Here is a 16,807-nt window from a genome sequence, read left to right on the forward strand (position 1 = left end):
CTGCATCTAAGCAAGTCAGACTGCAGGACCAGACTAATAATTATTTACAATCATAAAAGCACTCTCTATTAAACATTCGCCCTGCTCTTGAGGCTGCTCTTTGGCATGAATTGGTCTAAGATTAAAGACACCACCCAAGTCTCATAAGCTGTCTACATCTTTCACATTTGTAAGTTGTGGTGAAGCAGACATCCTGAGCACAAAAGTATCTGATTACAAGTAATCTCACATATTCTCCAAGCTCATGGGGTATTGAAGAGAGACCAAGTCTCTGAATGAAGAGAGACAGAGTCATCATAATTGTCATATGTTATGAGAAGACTTTGTTAAGTTAGAACTACAGTGTGTGCAGTCAGAAGAAGGGAATTATGTGAGCTGCATCCCTGAAACTAGTGTGTAAGAGTGGATATGATAAGAAACAAGCTCTCTGGGACTCGGGGACTGACCATACTACAATGATTTTGGACTGCTTTTCTCTGAGCTTATGGAAAAAAGGTAGAGTGAGGCTCACACAAGCAATTGATCCTGCCTTTTAATTATTACATGCATTTCAGCAGTGCCTACAAGGACTAACTGAAATCACTGTCTCTTCAAATGAAGCATTTTATCCTCTGCCCCGAACAGCAAGCTTGCGTAGACTAGATAGAAAGGCTGAGTGGAAAGCAAGGAACATAGCAAAATATGTTTAATCAAAGTCTCTGTCATGAGAAGTTGCTTGTTAATGTCAAACTAGAGCATAACACTAAAATTATGATCACCGATGCCAACTCACAAGTTGTCCAGACACGCCAGAATTATTGGGAACTGTGTGCTGGAATCAGTGTGGGGGAGGCTTTACTCTATGGAAGTTGGACAGGGACTGGTTTTGTCTATATATTGTATAACTTTATCCTGCTCTGTGTTTGCCCAGTCGATTTAGACTACAAACTCTTCCAAGAGGGACTGCCTCCTCTCTCTAAGACTGCCTAGCCTAATAGGTTTTCCATATTATCTCATAATTAAACAATACTTTCTATGCTCTAAGATTACAGTCATTTTTCCACATTAGGAAAAATTGAATTAATATTTAACTCTAGAAATACTTTATGTGGGAATAGTTTTACCTTTCTGAAGGGAAACTAAGAATCAGATTTGACCCAACTGCAAGCACAGGAAGCTATCCCAGAGATTTCTGTAAGTGAAGAGGTGACGAAAAAGCACAATTTCTCCACATTTCCTTTTTCCCTGCCAAGAGTGTGTACACATTTATAAGACAGGATGTCTCTCTAGAAGATCTCACAGTCATAATAGTAAATCTGGCTACCCTTTCAGACTATCTTTTCCTGGAAAAAAGCTTTAGATTCCTTGTACTATGATACACAAATCCTGTAATTCTGTGTTCACATGCTCACCCTGCATCTAAGCAAGTCAGACTGCGCAGGACCAGACTAATAATTATTTACAATCATAAAAGCACTCTCTATTAAACATTCGCCCTGCTCTTGAGGCTGCTCTTTGGCATGAATTGGTCTAAGATTAAAGACACCACCCAAGTCTCATAAGCTGTCTACATCTTTCACATTTGTAAGTTGTGGTGAAGCAGACATCCTGAGCACAAAAGTATCTGATTACAAGTAATCTCACATATTCTCCAAGCTCATGGGGTATTGAAGAGAGACCAAGTCTCTGAATGAAGAGAGACAGAGTCATCATAATTGTCATATGTTATGAGAAGACTTTGTTAAGTTAGAACTACAGTGTGTGCAGTCAGAAGAAGGGAATTATGTGAGCTGCATCCCTGAAACTAGTGTGTAAGAGTGGATATGATAAGAAACAAGCTCTCTGGGACTCGGGGACTGACCATACTACAATGATTTTGGACTGCTTTTCTCTGAGCTTATGGAAAAAAGGTAGAGTGAGGCTCACACAAGCAATTGATCCTGCCTTTTAATTATTACATGCATTTCAGCAGTGCCTACAAGGACTAACTGAAATCACTGTCTCTTCAAATGAAGCATTTTATCCTCTGCCCCGAACAGCAAGCTTGCGTAGACTAGATAGAAAGGCTGAGTGGAAACCAAGGAACATAGCAAAATATGTTTAATCAAAGTCTCTGTCATGAGAAGTTGCTTGTTAATGTCAAACTAGAGCATAACACTAAAATTATGATCACCGATGCCAACTCACAAGTGTTCCAGACACGCCAGAATTATTTGGAACTGTGTGCTGGAATCAGTGTGGGTTAGGCTTTACTCTATGGAAGTTGCTGGTAAGTGTTGAGTTTTAATATTGGACAGACTTAGAAGATAGCTTTTTGTTTTACAGATGCATCTGTGGAACCATTTGGGAGTATAAACATGAAATAAAATTCTTTAAGATGGTCAAAAGATTTCATTCACATCTGTGTTTAGCATAGCTTCAGTAGTTCAGTTGGTTTTCAGATATATATTAAAAATAAGCTTAAGAAATAGCCGATTACCCCCAAAGCTGATGACCCATCTTCCACTGTTCCATGTTATTAGTATTTTAAAGAAACTCAGCAATTTACCAAATATAATAATTAATAATAATTTAATTCTCAGAGTAACACTTCCACAGTTTTTATTAGTATATAGAGCTACAGATTATCCCACAAATTTCTCTTCTTACCTCCATTTTCAAGAATTTCTTCCTTTCATCAATAAAGTATGGGTTAAGAATCAGTCACAAATTGCGGATAAAAATAGGCCAATAAATGTCATAGGCATGTTTGTAAAGGAAGTTTCAATTTCCCAAAGTCATTTGATTCTAAGAGTACAGTCATTGAACACCAAATACCACACAGTTAGTAGTAAACTAATGAGAGAGAACAATTTGCATTTACCACACAAACCTAAACATCATCAAGATGAGGACAAAAAAAGAAGAGTAGACCCATCCAATACTTAATTTAAAGGTAGTTCAGCGTACTCCACTGTGTTTGCTTCGGAATTATATTTTTTTATATGACAAGCAACAGGCTCAGCACCTCTGAGTGGCACAATATTACATTATGGAGAGATTCCAAGCTTCATTAAGCCTGTATGCCAATATGGAAACTTACTGAGAAGCTATGTAGACATTTAGTAAGTTTACATTAACTAAATTAGGCATATCTACTTAGTTGGTTTTAATAATACCACAATAGGTACGAGAAATCCTAACAAGAATACCTGTTATTAAAGCTAACATGGCTTTTGCCTTTATCAGTCCTCCCTAGGTTGATAGAGTCCTCCCTCCATCTCACTAGACCAAACTACCGGCTTGTTGAGTTCAAGTCCCTAAGTTATCTGTGGAGAGGACAACCAGAAGAGCTGATCTTGGCTGGAGATTTTTGTTGTTGATGTGAAGAGTCGTTTATTTAAAGTCTATATGCTTATAGAAGCTGTAGTGCTTCTAGTTCATAGAATTAGTATTATGACAATACTCTTGAGGATTAAAATAATTACTGAAAAAGGAATTTTGCCAGCCTAACTCCTAAAATAACCAATCTCTTCTCCAGCCTTCACTAATGCAGGAGGTGTATTTGTATCCATCTCCTTAAACTCAGTTGCCCAGATGTCTTTCACAGAATGTCTTGAAAGTCAAATTCAAGCTTTTCTTGAGAAGTAGAGAAGTTATTTTCAGAATCCCAACTTTTTACAGAGAACAGCTTGACAGCAACATTTTCTTTTATGAGAAGATATTAACCTGAGCAAGTAAAGGAGAAGCACCTCTCAGTTTTTGAACAGTTTTCCAGAAAATCTGAGGGTTTGGTAGAGGTCTTCTAGTCACACATCTCCCAATACACATTCAAAACTCAGACAGTTTGCAGGTCAGTTCTCTCTATTTCAGTATGTACGCTGTAAAAAGAAACTAGGTTCACTAAATATATTACAGCACTCTAGGGTGCTGGTGTAGTCTCAGGACCAAAGCAAATTCAGGTATCATTAGGCTGCTAGCCTATGTCTCCAACCCAGAAAAGCCTAGCAGCAGTTTAATACCAAGTCTGCTCGCCCAGGCCTGTTCCCCATGGCATGGGTTACTGTTCATATTGACTGTATCTAAACATAGTTTGACTCCAGCTATTACAATTCCTGGGGGTTGCTGGAGTCCTTCCCACCTCAATCTAGTCAATGAAACAGGATTTATACATTCAGAAGAAAATAGCATGTTACTAACCGTCTGAACAATGACTTCCAAGGACAGTAACAATAGGGTGTCCGTATTACACGTGGAAGCTTTTTCAGTACACAGCCAGAGCAGATGCCCAAGACAACATTAGTGTAAAAAGAGGACAGAATCTTTTATAATCTCATGAAAGTTTCTTTAAAGTCAAGAGCAGGTGAGTCTATAGAGAAACTAAGTAAACACTGTAAAAATTGCAGCTATTCAACAATAAAACAGACAGCATCTTTGCTATCCACACAGAATCAGTGCATCACAAGTGACCTGAAACATAGATGTTTCCTGTATACTAACCATCAATATCCTGAAATAGCGCATGGAATAAACGCGGGACAATAAAGCAATAGCTGGAATAATAAAATGCAAATGAACTGCATTTTTTACCAGTGTACTGAAACAGTAAGATGCAAAACGCTACTGAAGATTATGTCATACTTAACATGTCACATACAAGGTATGAAATGAAAAAAGGTGAAGGTAAGCTGCATATTCTAGAAAACTTTCTGGAAGTGTGATCTTATTAGGCTGTAGAAGTGACTCCCAGGAGAGCAATGGAAATGAGATCAGGCAAAATCATGGGTAAAAAGTATAATAAGAAATAAGGAAAACAAAGGCATCTCAATTCACATGACTCTAATTGAAAACTTACTGTTTTTTATTGGATGTTGGCATTTTATTTTTACAGACATGAACTATTTTGTAAGAGCAGTTTTAGGCTCCTTTAAGTCATTCATTTTAGGTTTTTTACAACCATGTCCTCACCTCACCGATCAGGTACAACCCTGAAATGGGCATTGTCTTGGTTGAAATAACGAATCCCCCAACTGAAATGCACTTAACCTGAAGATATATCATTGTCACAACTAAAACTGTTAACAGTATATCAAAGACTAACAGTTTAGAAACAGGTGATGTCCAGAAGTGACCTATTTAAGATTTTGACCCATGGAAGCCTCTGCACATACCTAGCATAGGTCAGAATGAAATAAGGACATCTCAATAAGGTTCGAAGTAGCCCCATGTGATCTGACTAACTAGCATTCTCACAGCAAGTCAAGAACTACAACAAGCAGCATGTTACAAGGTTTCTCAGTAAAAGGCAGAACTAGACAGAATAACAACAGCAGCTCCCCTTATAAACTAGTCATAGTTAACAGTAGTCTGCATTTCCAAGAATTAAAAAAAAACACAAAACAGAAGTCTTATGACAGTGGTTCCAGTAACAAATAACCTGAATCTCTGGGGAAAACAGTTACTGCACTACCCTGGAAATAACCACCAAAGCAGTCTCGTTTGTGTGACTATCACCCTGCTATAGCATGTACCAAACCCATGATTGAAGTCTTCCAACACACGTTTCATGCTGCACGTACATACTGTAGCTTACTCTTTGTAATTGGATTTCTACTTGCGCTTCTAAATGCTGAAGTAACCATTTTATTCCCCAACAGCAGAGTGCTTTAAAAGTCAAATTCAAATAAAAATGAATACAAATTAGTTACCCTTATAAAAGCTTTTTTTTATTAGCAAATACTGACCTAATATTCATGTCCTTTTAAAAACATATTGCAGAGAGAGAAAAAATCGAAATTATAGATCACTGTCTGTTGTATGTGGCACATATATGCTGCACTGTATAGACAGGTGCACTAGTAGGACACAGCATAGCTGTAAAAGCATTAACTTCAGATTTTAGGAAAACACAACAGCCAAGAAACCACTCAACACTATACGGGTTCTTAAATATGTTTCTGAAACAATTTTACACTTGAAACTAATAGTTAAGAATATATGCATTAAAGAGTTAAATTAGACTTACCAACTTAGGCTATCCAAGGCAAAACGTGAACAAATTGCTGGTAATTGTCCACTGTCTTCATTCAATGAATCACATTGGCTTTGCTGTCTCTGCTGGTTCAGCCTCTGGGCAGAATGAGTAAACCTCTTCCTTATACTGCATGAATGATCAGATATGAAAAAGCTTATTACTAGCAATTACTGAAGTCCAAGATCACTGATAAGATCTCAGAGCAAAACAGTATTTAAAGCAAATAGTGTTGTATCACAGGTAAAATGTTTGGTGCCTTAACTCTATACTAGTTACCTGTGCACTATAGGAATGACTAATATATAAAGCTCTTGCCTCCGTAGTCAAGATGCCATGACTTCTGCATGCCTTTAGCTTGTTGTATCCCTTAAAACCGATCAGCAGCACAGTGTGCAAGTAGAAAAAAATAATTACTGCCAGAGTAAACAAAACTGCGATTGCAATTAATTTGCCATGAAGTATGAGCAAAAAGACATTAATGTAGCCATCTTAAAGCAGTTGGTTTTATGTTAAACCAATAAAAGGGGAAAAAAACGAATCACAGTCCTACAATCAGTCCACTAGTGCATGTTGCATGTGATGTATTGTTTCTTCTTTCTTCAAGCAAGCTATCACTACAGCTGTCTGCAATCATAGCAACAAAAGCAGCAACCATATCCATGGCTATGGGACATCTGCAAGATCATTTGAAAGCTCCCAGCCTGAACAGGTTACGCTTAAAAAAGATTATTAAATGAATAAAAAGCATTTTATTGATGCCTACATTTCAGCTAAAACAGATCTTGTAATGTCTGCGTTAAGAGCTTCCAAAATAGTAGAATGGTGATATTTCAAAATATAGTTTTTTTTACTATAGGGCAGAAAATGCAAATGCTGAATCCCACAGAAACCCACAGAGATGTTACAAAGTCAGAATATGGGATAACCATATGCAGCCTTAGAATTCGAAAAATAGTGTAGGTGATAAACAACAATCTAGAAAATCATTATCCTTCCTGGACAGTCCACTGGGTTAAAGTCATGTAAACAGAACACTCCTGTGCAACATCTGGCAATAGAAAAAAATTAAGACACCCTAATTCCTGGGTCTGTCGTAGCCAATGATCATTAATAAAAAATACCTTTTCTGTAGATATTGTTTTTAAAGGGATACCACAGCTACTATTATAATCTGCTGAAAAGATTTCACTGGCTTTATTCAGACATGATGCTTGATTTTTGGAAAATGTTTGGAAACCTTCTAAAAGCTGGTGACCAGTCTGATTCTCCCACCCTTCAAAACTCAGTTCAGAACACTGGACCTCAGTACCCCTCAGCAAATAGTGTCCTTTTGCCAAAGTAGCTGAAGCTAAAATCTAGTCCTGGGCCTGACATTTGTATGCCATGGGACTTGAACTTAGTCTATACTTTTAAAGTCAATCTGGATATGGACCAAGCCATTTTTAAGACGTTTTATATATGTATATGCATGCATTGTGCATATAGGTGTGTATGTAAACATGCTTATGTACATATTTCAAAGACATAACAAGAATATCAAATGCAACTACCTGCATGCTTTGCTGCAGCAGAGAATTACAAAGTGCTACGACAATATGCTATGCACAACATTCCTTCTCCTATACCGTGAAAATCACAGGCTATACGTGTATAGGATTCCCTCTTTTGTTCTGCTGCTTCTAAGGATCATTAGTCAGAAGGCTACAGGACAGCTGACTGAGGTCACTGCTCCTTGCCAACAGGAGGAAGATTGGAAATCTTTTGAAAACCACTGAATACCTCTCTAACACTGGGATACTATCTGGAAAAAAGCATGCTGAAAATCGGGAATGTCTAAATTAGTTAAAATTAAATGTAAGCATAAAAATTCCATTTTCAGCACTGTGCTGAATAGGGATGATTCTTCTGAGTCAAAATCCCTGATTAAGTTTTTTTGGTCTGTATAGACACCATCTATGGAACTCACTTATGAGGGAATTCTCAATTTCCAGCTGTTTTCAGAGGAAAAAGCTAAAGTGAGTTTACTGAAACTAGTCTATTCTTAAACATTTTCTAGCAATTTCTCCCCCTTCTCTCCTTTGCTTTCTCCCTTCAGCTTGGTGGAAAGTAGACCTTTTGCAGTCACCATTCCAATTTTCATAATCCTTAGTACTTCTCTATTGCTACCCAAACATTATTTAGTAGAATAGTAAAAGACAAGATGTTTTCTTGCCCAAGCTAGTTCTATGAAGGCAATTAGTTTGTTGATATCAAGTAAACATATTTCTAATCTTCCTGTCATATGAATTTAAGTTCATTCATTATTAAGCTGTTCAAAAGCCAGAAGACATAAAACAACAGTAAGGTAAGAGAAGTAATCATAAATTAACCAAATGATAAAAAACAAACTAAAAATGATGCATGAATGTGTGTAAATACCTGCTAGAGGCACTTACATCTATTTCTGGAAATGGAGAAGACTAAAAAGACCTACAGAAAACAAAAACCTGGGTTATCATGATAAAACACATGTAAGCAGATCCGTTAGTTGATCCTGTACAGAAGCTTGTGTGTTCTTAGCCTTTGATGATTCCATTAGATGGCTCAAAGATGTCAGCCATTTATTATTTCACTTGCCTATATTTCATACTTAGTTGAACAGACTATTTTGTTTGCTGTACTTATACTACTTACTCAACCTATTGCGACAGATTTTCATTCCATGTTTGATCACTCTAAAGGTTTACCTACCTGCAGTACACATCATGAGCCGATTCCACAAGCTGCTATTATTATTACTATTGCTAAAGCTGCACATTTTTATGAAGATGTATGTTTAGCAGTACATTTCGTTTAAAGAGGCCACCCAAGTTGGCTGATTAACTGACACATTTACCAAAACATTTACCCTGTATTGTTCTCAGCTTTATACACCACAGATATTTTTAGCAGCCAAGCAGCACATTGTATTGGCCATTAATTCCATTCAAATTCTGTTTGTTTCTTCTGGACACCAGTAACATTTCTGGGATGAGAAGCTCACAAAACTACCCTGTATAAAATCTCAGGGTAGCTGGGAGTCATTCATTTTCTTTTCGTCAATCAATAGGTGGCAGTATTCACCCAGTTCTTCAAAAGCCTGCTGTGGTCCATGGAGCAGCAGCCACACACAGGTATTACGTTGTCCCAAGTACACAGTGTCCAACACTTAATTGCAGATGGCATTTCAGTAGCAAGCACGTCCTCCATATACAGAAACTAACGTTCCTATGTTTCATGTCGCCTTGTGTTTTGGCACTATGCATACACTGAGTTTGTGAAAAATGCTTGATAGGCCAATAGTCTGGAAACTGGGTGGGAAGTTTGGAGCAAAGAAACTCACTCAAACATTTGGAATTTGAAAACATCACATGGAGCCTGACTTTACTTCCTAATCAGTCGATGGCAAAGCTGTCATCATCATTAGAGCCAAAGCTGTATTTTACTGTTCAGAATCCCCCTAAAAGAACAAATACTGCTCAAAAGTCAGATCTGATGTCCCGTACAGTCGCGGCCAGGGTCAGGCAATGTAGCCAGGCAGGTCAAATACCTGGGAACAGGATCTCCAGCCTCCCTCCTAAAGTAACATAGTCAGGCCAACTCTGTCTGGCATCTGTATGCTCTCTCATTTTGGAAATCCATGACTAGAAAGGTGGTTAAACTGCCTCTGCTCCTTGAAACAAGATATTGGGTGTTTTTTTCATACAGCCAAAGGTATACAGTGGGAAAGGTTAAAACAACAAAACCAAAAAACGCAAGCAAGCCTATAAAAGTGTATCTTTCTTTGTCCCCATACCTATTCTGTCTCGCAAACTTTTATACATATAAGCTACTGTAGTAAATTCCAACTTTGGTTTTGGCAATTTCTGCCTCTCTGGCTCCTTGTTTACCTATCATCTTTCACACATACCCTTTTGCCAATTTGTAAGTTCTCTGTCATATTCCCTGGTTTCTTGTGTTTCCTCAAGGACATTGATCTGAGTCTTACTGTTTCACTTGTTCCTTTAGCCAGTGTTCTTGATCCAAATCCATAGCAAATAACCTATTATCCACAGAGACACAGAACTATTCAGTATATTCATAAAAAACACAAATATTTCCCAGTTCATCAGTCATAGACATGATCAAACTCAAGAAATTCTGAAATTGTGAGTGAAGAAAAAAATAATTGTGTTTAGACTAAGTTTAGAAAATTTCCCACTGAAATAATTTTCCCAAGTGTTTTGAAATATTTGAGACACCTGTGATGTCAGCAACTAAAAGAAACTGAGCTTGGCAGCCCCAGCTCCTCCAGGCTTCCTGCCTTAGTGGTGGTTCCTAATCTACAGTCCTCTCAGTACAACCTGGATTTCAACACACCCAGGCTCTGCTGCGGGGCTGAAGCTGGCAGATACACCAGCGCCTGGGGCTTGCAGACTCCCACTTCCACAGGAAGGGTCGCGGAGGCCGGGAGCTCTGCAGCTTCGTGGCAGCCTGTATGGCAGCAGTGCCTTGGAGCTGTGGACCCTGGTGGCTTATATTTCAGAGTACGGTTTTAGATGAACTGGCAGGAAACTAGAACTGTTTGGTCAGAATTCTTTAAAAATAGCATGTTTTTTGTACAGTTTGTTTTTGACTAAGTGGCATTTTTTTTCCCTAGCCTTTTAAATTGGAAAATTCCTGAGAATAATAATCCCTGGCTGCAGTGGAACAGAATCAGGCCTGGAGTGTTTGAGCCACAAAACACTACTTAATCATTTGGCATCATTTTGAGTGTAAGTTAAGGTAAACAGAAATGCCTTAGTATAAGAAGTTAATCAGATCCTTAAAGCCATTAGTGTTTGAAACAAGGAATCAAAGAGCAGCTGCTGTTACCCTAAGTGATCCACATAGGTATCAAGAGGTGCTCACCAGCATTGCTTGATAGAAATGCTGCTATATTGCAAAAACAACGTAGGGCAGAATGCTCTTTGCTAATGGTTCCTGCAATTGTTCTCCATATTAGGGAAAAATCTAAACTTGTGCAAACACATCCATCTTCAGAAAGCTTATAAAAGTACATACAGGCCATTAGACATATCTGAAGATATTGCTGTTCCTCAGAAACAAATTACCCAGCTGAACATCATCGAAATAATGAAGTTGTCAGCAACAACAGCGCAACTGTGTCATTTTGTCAGTCTCATGTTGATTATGCTATCTAGTCAGACACTCCATATAGAGATAATTTATGCCATGTATTGTTTGGCCATGACTACTCCCAGCTGCACTGCATTTAATCCAAGTTACAGCAGAACATTTTACAAACAGAAATTAACGAGCTTTTCATAGCTGGCAATTTCTAGATTAGGAAAGAAAAAAGAAAAAATAGGATTTACCAAAATTGAGCATGGAACAAAGCTGAACAGAGGCAGACATGCATGATTCCAGAGAAACTTTTTTTTTAAACTATAGCTATAAGGTTGTGACATGGTCATTAAAAAGACCAAAATGAACTTATAAATATATAGATAGGTGTCATTGCAACTTTTGTATGATTACAGTAATTAGCAATGTACTTGCTAATAGAAGGCCATTTCTGAAGGTGAATCTCCTTTTTCTTCAAAATTTGATGTATAAGAGCATCTATTATAAAGCACTAAACAAGTGTCATTATTTTTCACACTGAGCAAAGAAACAACTTTGATACTAGAAGGACAACTTCCTACTATTCTGTGAACCCCAAGCAGTGTTTCTTTCACTAAACAGATATCCCTTAAAGAGCAGCTTGTTTGCCTTGATAAGGCAGAAACCTGTTTAAGGGCAGTGATTTCTCTTTAGCAAATATTTTAGTGATTAAAATCAGGCATTTCAAAAAACAAGAATAAAGTACCATTTCAGAAAACTTTGATACTGTGGACAAGGAGTAGGGAGACTATTTTCAAAGGCTAGCATTTACCTAGGGAGAATAATTTTTCCAGATCCTGATAGAGACAGACTATTCTAGATAACAATTCAAAACAAGAGCCTATTTGTCTGCATTATCAGAGAAAGAACCACAAGGAGATCTGTCTCACTAGACCAGCTTTTGTGAATAGCCCCAGGGGTCATCTCTGTAATAGAGAAACATCACACTTCCTGGCTATGATAGTTTTACACAGGCTGGAATTCATGCTGCAATCATTTGGTCTGATGTGACTGTTCATTTACATTTTAGTTAAAACAAAAATAACTGAGGAGTTCCAAATCAGTGTCTCACAGGAGCAATGCAGAAACCTAAACAGAAGTGATTGCCGTGAAGTAACTCCAGGCCTTCCAGTGCAATTCTATTACAGATGAGTTAAAAAGCACATTTAAATATTCATTTTTGCTTACCATTTGTGATAGCTTTCAAATCATGAAAATCCAAGGTTTACTACAGAGGCAATGTACATGGACATAAGAGTTTTCGTTAAAGCCTTTTTATAACTTACAGAGACAAGGGCATATGATTATGTATACTTTACAAGGGGTACAAGGCACAGCAAAATCAGTGGCAAAACTCAAAATATGTGATTGTTCTTTCCTGAAGTCCAACATTTCAATAAAAGTAAAATTAAAATGCAGGAAATGCAACCAGATCTTTCCTGTGCAGAATATAGGAGATCTGTAACATACTTTCCCAAAAATAATTACTCTCTTATTGCAGTGGAGGCTTTTAAAATATGTAGCAGTTAGAATAGCAGTTCACGAAAATATCCTCTCATGGCTTTCCATAAGCCCTAAAAATGGTGAATCTGTTTCCTTTCAATTAGTTATGTCAGCCTCTCGGTTATTAGTAATAATAAACATTATTACTAGTCCTCACTTTGTTGTCACAAGTCCCATCTCCACCACCACAAATGAGAGCAGAATAGAAAGTGATCATTGCTCTTTAATGAGCACATACCTTTTGGATGGATGTAGTTCACAGCTTCTCTTTCCATTCCTCCATCTTCCTCATGTCCTAACTAATGCATCAATCAACACCAAAGGTGAGAAATGAATCGAAATAAATTCCTACTTCTCACGGCAGGTTGCAGCAAGCATTACTCTGTTTTCCAACAGGTCAAAGAGAATCTGATTCAGACCAGGAGATTCTTGGTTTTATTTCCCACATTCAAATTCTGACTTAGCAAAGTACTTGGGATGCAGCCTTCAAGCCACTTATTATTCCTTTCAGGACTCAAAAACCCCAATCCCTCTTCATGAGGGATTGTGGTATAGGCTAAATCCTGATACATTCGCAAAAGTCTCTGAACTTCCATGTTGTTAATAGGCCATCAGGGACATGCTTTACTCATTCTCACTCATCCTTAAATCAGAAAGAACAATGCTGGTTAATCTTGGGGCAGAAGGCGCTTACAACACGCAACAGCACTCTGGCAAGTGCCCGGATCCACCCTAGGTAGCACAACTGGCATGGCCTGCTCTAAGTCACACTCTGAGCTGGTTCAGTCTCCAGCTGGGCCAAGTTTCAAAGAACCTTTTGTTCTTCAACTCATACTAAAACACTTGTTAGTCCTAGAGTCCAAAGACCTTGGCTGGGAAAGCCTTTGTGATACCAAACTCACAAACCCTACAAGTTCACTGTATCAAGAATGTTTTTTTATCTACAGGTTCACTTATGTTTCAGTTACATGCAGCAAATTGAAAAGAATATTAAAAATTAACTTCAAAAAGTAAAAAAACCAACACCCCAACAGCATATTATAAATAACTACCTATATTTTTATAACTGAAGTACTTGGAAAGTGTTTGTACATCGCCATCCAGATATTACATTCGTTAGAGTTGTCACAGGAGACAGATGGGGAGAATAATTTGCTGTTGTGTTAAAACATTGAATATCGATTTGAAAACAAGGACTCATGGTGCAATGAAACAACATTCTCTGCAGCTAGAAGTGCTAATCTGACTTCATCTGAATTGAGTTAAAAAATATTTGCAAAACCAGGCAGCTTAGGTGGCTTAATTAAGAAAACACTTGCTTTTCACCTTTAGGAATTCATTTCCTCCAGGGTCAGAGTTTGGTGGTCTTACAGCTATCGCACAAACTTCTACACACTTTGGAATGATTAATGATCTCTGTTCAGAAAAATTATGAGGTGCTATAAGGAAAAATTAACTGAATTCACACAATGTGAAACCTCTCACTGAGTACCTTTTTGCTGCTTTTTAAAAAAAAAAAGGGCATGATCTGTATTCATGTATTTCATAGATAACATATACGAGTAATCCACAAACCTGCACAGAAGTAGTATCTTATATGGTAATGCAGTGAGTCTCTTCTATAGGCAACACCGAGTCCAACTGAAATCTTATAGGTGTTGAGTGTTGGCAAGAGAATTACCCTTCAAATATCACCGATCAATATGACACCTGAGCCCTTGTACAGCAAAAATGCCTACAGGTTTTAATTCAGGTGCTCTTCTTGACTGTAACATCAAAAAAATACCCACAAAACCAAAAATGTGTTGTTTTATCACACCAATGAATACTTTTGAACTTCTTTTGACTTTTTTCTGATTGGTAAATAATATGCTTTAGATCATATTCTGCACTGTTTCACTCAAAGCAGATCTTTTGAATGATTGCAACTAAGAATATAATTTACCTCTTCGAAGATACCATTCTGGGCAAACTCCTGCCTCTGGGCCTCTATCTACTTTTCCAAATAGGCCCTATTGCAACAGATTCCATACAACATCCAGTGTTGCTACTCAGCTAGCAATAAAGCCATGAATTTGCAACAAGAAGTTTGCTTTGTGATCAGTTTTTGATTTTGCACTGATTTGAGCAGTATTGGCAAATATGCATACCCTGGTCAGAAACTGAGCACTTATTTTTCCTGTCTTTTGGTGATATGTTGTTGATCTCCTAAAACATGACTACAATCATGTGTTATGATGCTGTTAACCAAAGCCACTTCTACTCTGATGATGGTATATTAATTTAAAAGTTGATAGCGACAGCTTTTTAGGTAGAACATCCTGTTTCTTTAAGAAAAGAAAGGAAGTCCTGAAGATTAATGAACAAGTTGAAGGTTCAAGAAGCCCAGACAGCAGTATCAGTTTTAATATGAATATGGACACCTCACTGTGTCCTACGTATGTTACAATTTCCTTTCCTCAGCTTCTGATCTATTAAATATACAGCTGATAGGTAATTGTGAAGCTTAAATCACCAATATTTGTCAAGTATTAAAGTATCGTCCATCTGAGAATCTCTTATTACATACAGTCCTCTAACAGTAAATCTTGTGCTCTAATGCTTTGGAAGCACCTGATCTTTTCTATTGCCTGTACTTTATAATAAAACCAGGTATTTTGGTTTTAATTAGGGGCCCCAATTAGAAAGAACTTGAGAATTACCCACTATCAGTATGCAGGATGAATTTGCTGTCTTGCTTCATCTTTCGAATGAATTTGCTGAAAAACAGAAGGTCAAATTGATTATTCCAGCTGCACTTCATAAGAAGCAGTGTTAAACATGAATCATAAGATCCTTTCTTAGAATTGCTGGTGCAGATGGCTCTGTTGCCCACTGTTCAATACAAATAAGGTGAATTTTCTTGAGAGAAATATTAAACTACAGGGGGGTGGGGGAAAGTCAAGCCAGTAAGAACTACTTCAACCTTGAATCACAGATAAAGAGCAACCATAAAAAAACAAAAATTCCATTTTAAATTTTTTAAAAAAAGGAGCATTCAATGATAGAGTAATCCCTTTTACAATATTGTATCAGAAAACTCAGATACATTTCTGTATTGAAGTCAGTGTGAAAATGTATGTTGTTTTGTACTGGAATTACTGTTGTAAGTACCAATACTTGAAAGTTCAATGGAGAGCAAATAGATGGAACAGGAAAAGGAAAGTAGGGAGAGCGATTTGTCCAATGGTTACTCAGTGTACCCGTGGCAGAGCTAGAACTGGACATTAATATTGTTCCTATGCCTGTTTATACCTTATCACGTGGCTTAACAGAAATGCTGGAATTTTGTCCAAGCTTGGCTCATCTGACTTACCCCCCCCCTTTCAAGAAATTACCATGGAACTGAATTTTAAGATTACTGACACACTACACTGATACTTGTGTTAGAAAAACCCATAGATTAGATTACATAAAATTAGAATAGAATAAAGTTAGTGGCTAATGAATGATGCCATCTTTTTCTTTAAATGAGACTATGTTAAAAACTAGCTTAACACTAAGAAGTGAACCTCTACTTCAGCAACAAGCTGAAGTATCAGTATTATAGAAAAGTTTGATTACTGAGCCCATTATTACATCACAATCTCACAGTTTAAATACAGCTTCCTGTTTTCTGAAAAACATCCAGACGCTTGAAAAAGCATGTTCAAACAAGTTCAGTCCTTAAAGAATGATTCTTTAGAAGGATGAGAATCCAAGACTAACTACCAGCCTCCTGAAAATGCAAACTGATAGGCAATCTAAAAATTGAATGCTCTGATATATCAGATACAAACTGTGCTGGGAGAATACAAAGTTGTGCGACACACAAAAAGACAAGTGAAGCAGCTATGTTTTCTAACAGTGAAAGAAACACAGATACAAGCTTAATGTACCAGCCCACCACAAAGGTTGCCTAGATTTTCTTCTATTTATACCAGAATTTAACTTTTTAGTATATGTAATAGAAAAAAACATGATTCATAGAATTCCAAATAGTTCTAATATGAGTTCAAAGAAATAATGCAGTCACAGTTATAAACCGTTAACTATAGAAATGTTGGTCAGAGTTTTTCCAAAAACTTATTATGAACAATTGAATGTGATTTTAATATGCAGCATCTTGTT

General features: G+C 37.3%; 1 protein-coding gene across 1 annotated transcript in view; it reads right to left on the minus strand.

Moving 5' to 3' along the window:
- Positions 1 to 16,807, minus strand: part of ANKFN1 (ankyrin-repeat and fibronectin type III domain containing 1) — a 166,515-nt gene that overhangs the window by 55,021 nt on the left and 94,687 nt on the right. Inside the window, 1 exon segment of the mRNA XM_009323793.1 lies at positions 5,984 to 6,118. Within this exon segment, the coding sequence (XP_009322068.1) occupies positions 5,984 to 6,118 (135 nt within the window).

Source organism: Pygoscelis adeliae, unplaced genomic scaffold, assembly GCF_000699105.1.
Source record: "Pygoscelis adeliae isolate BGI_AS28 unplaced genomic scaffold, ASM69910v1 Scaffold75, whole genome shotgun sequence".
Classification (NCBI taxonomy): Eukaryota; Metazoa; Chordata; class Aves; order Sphenisciformes; family Spheniscidae; genus Pygoscelis; species Pygoscelis adeliae.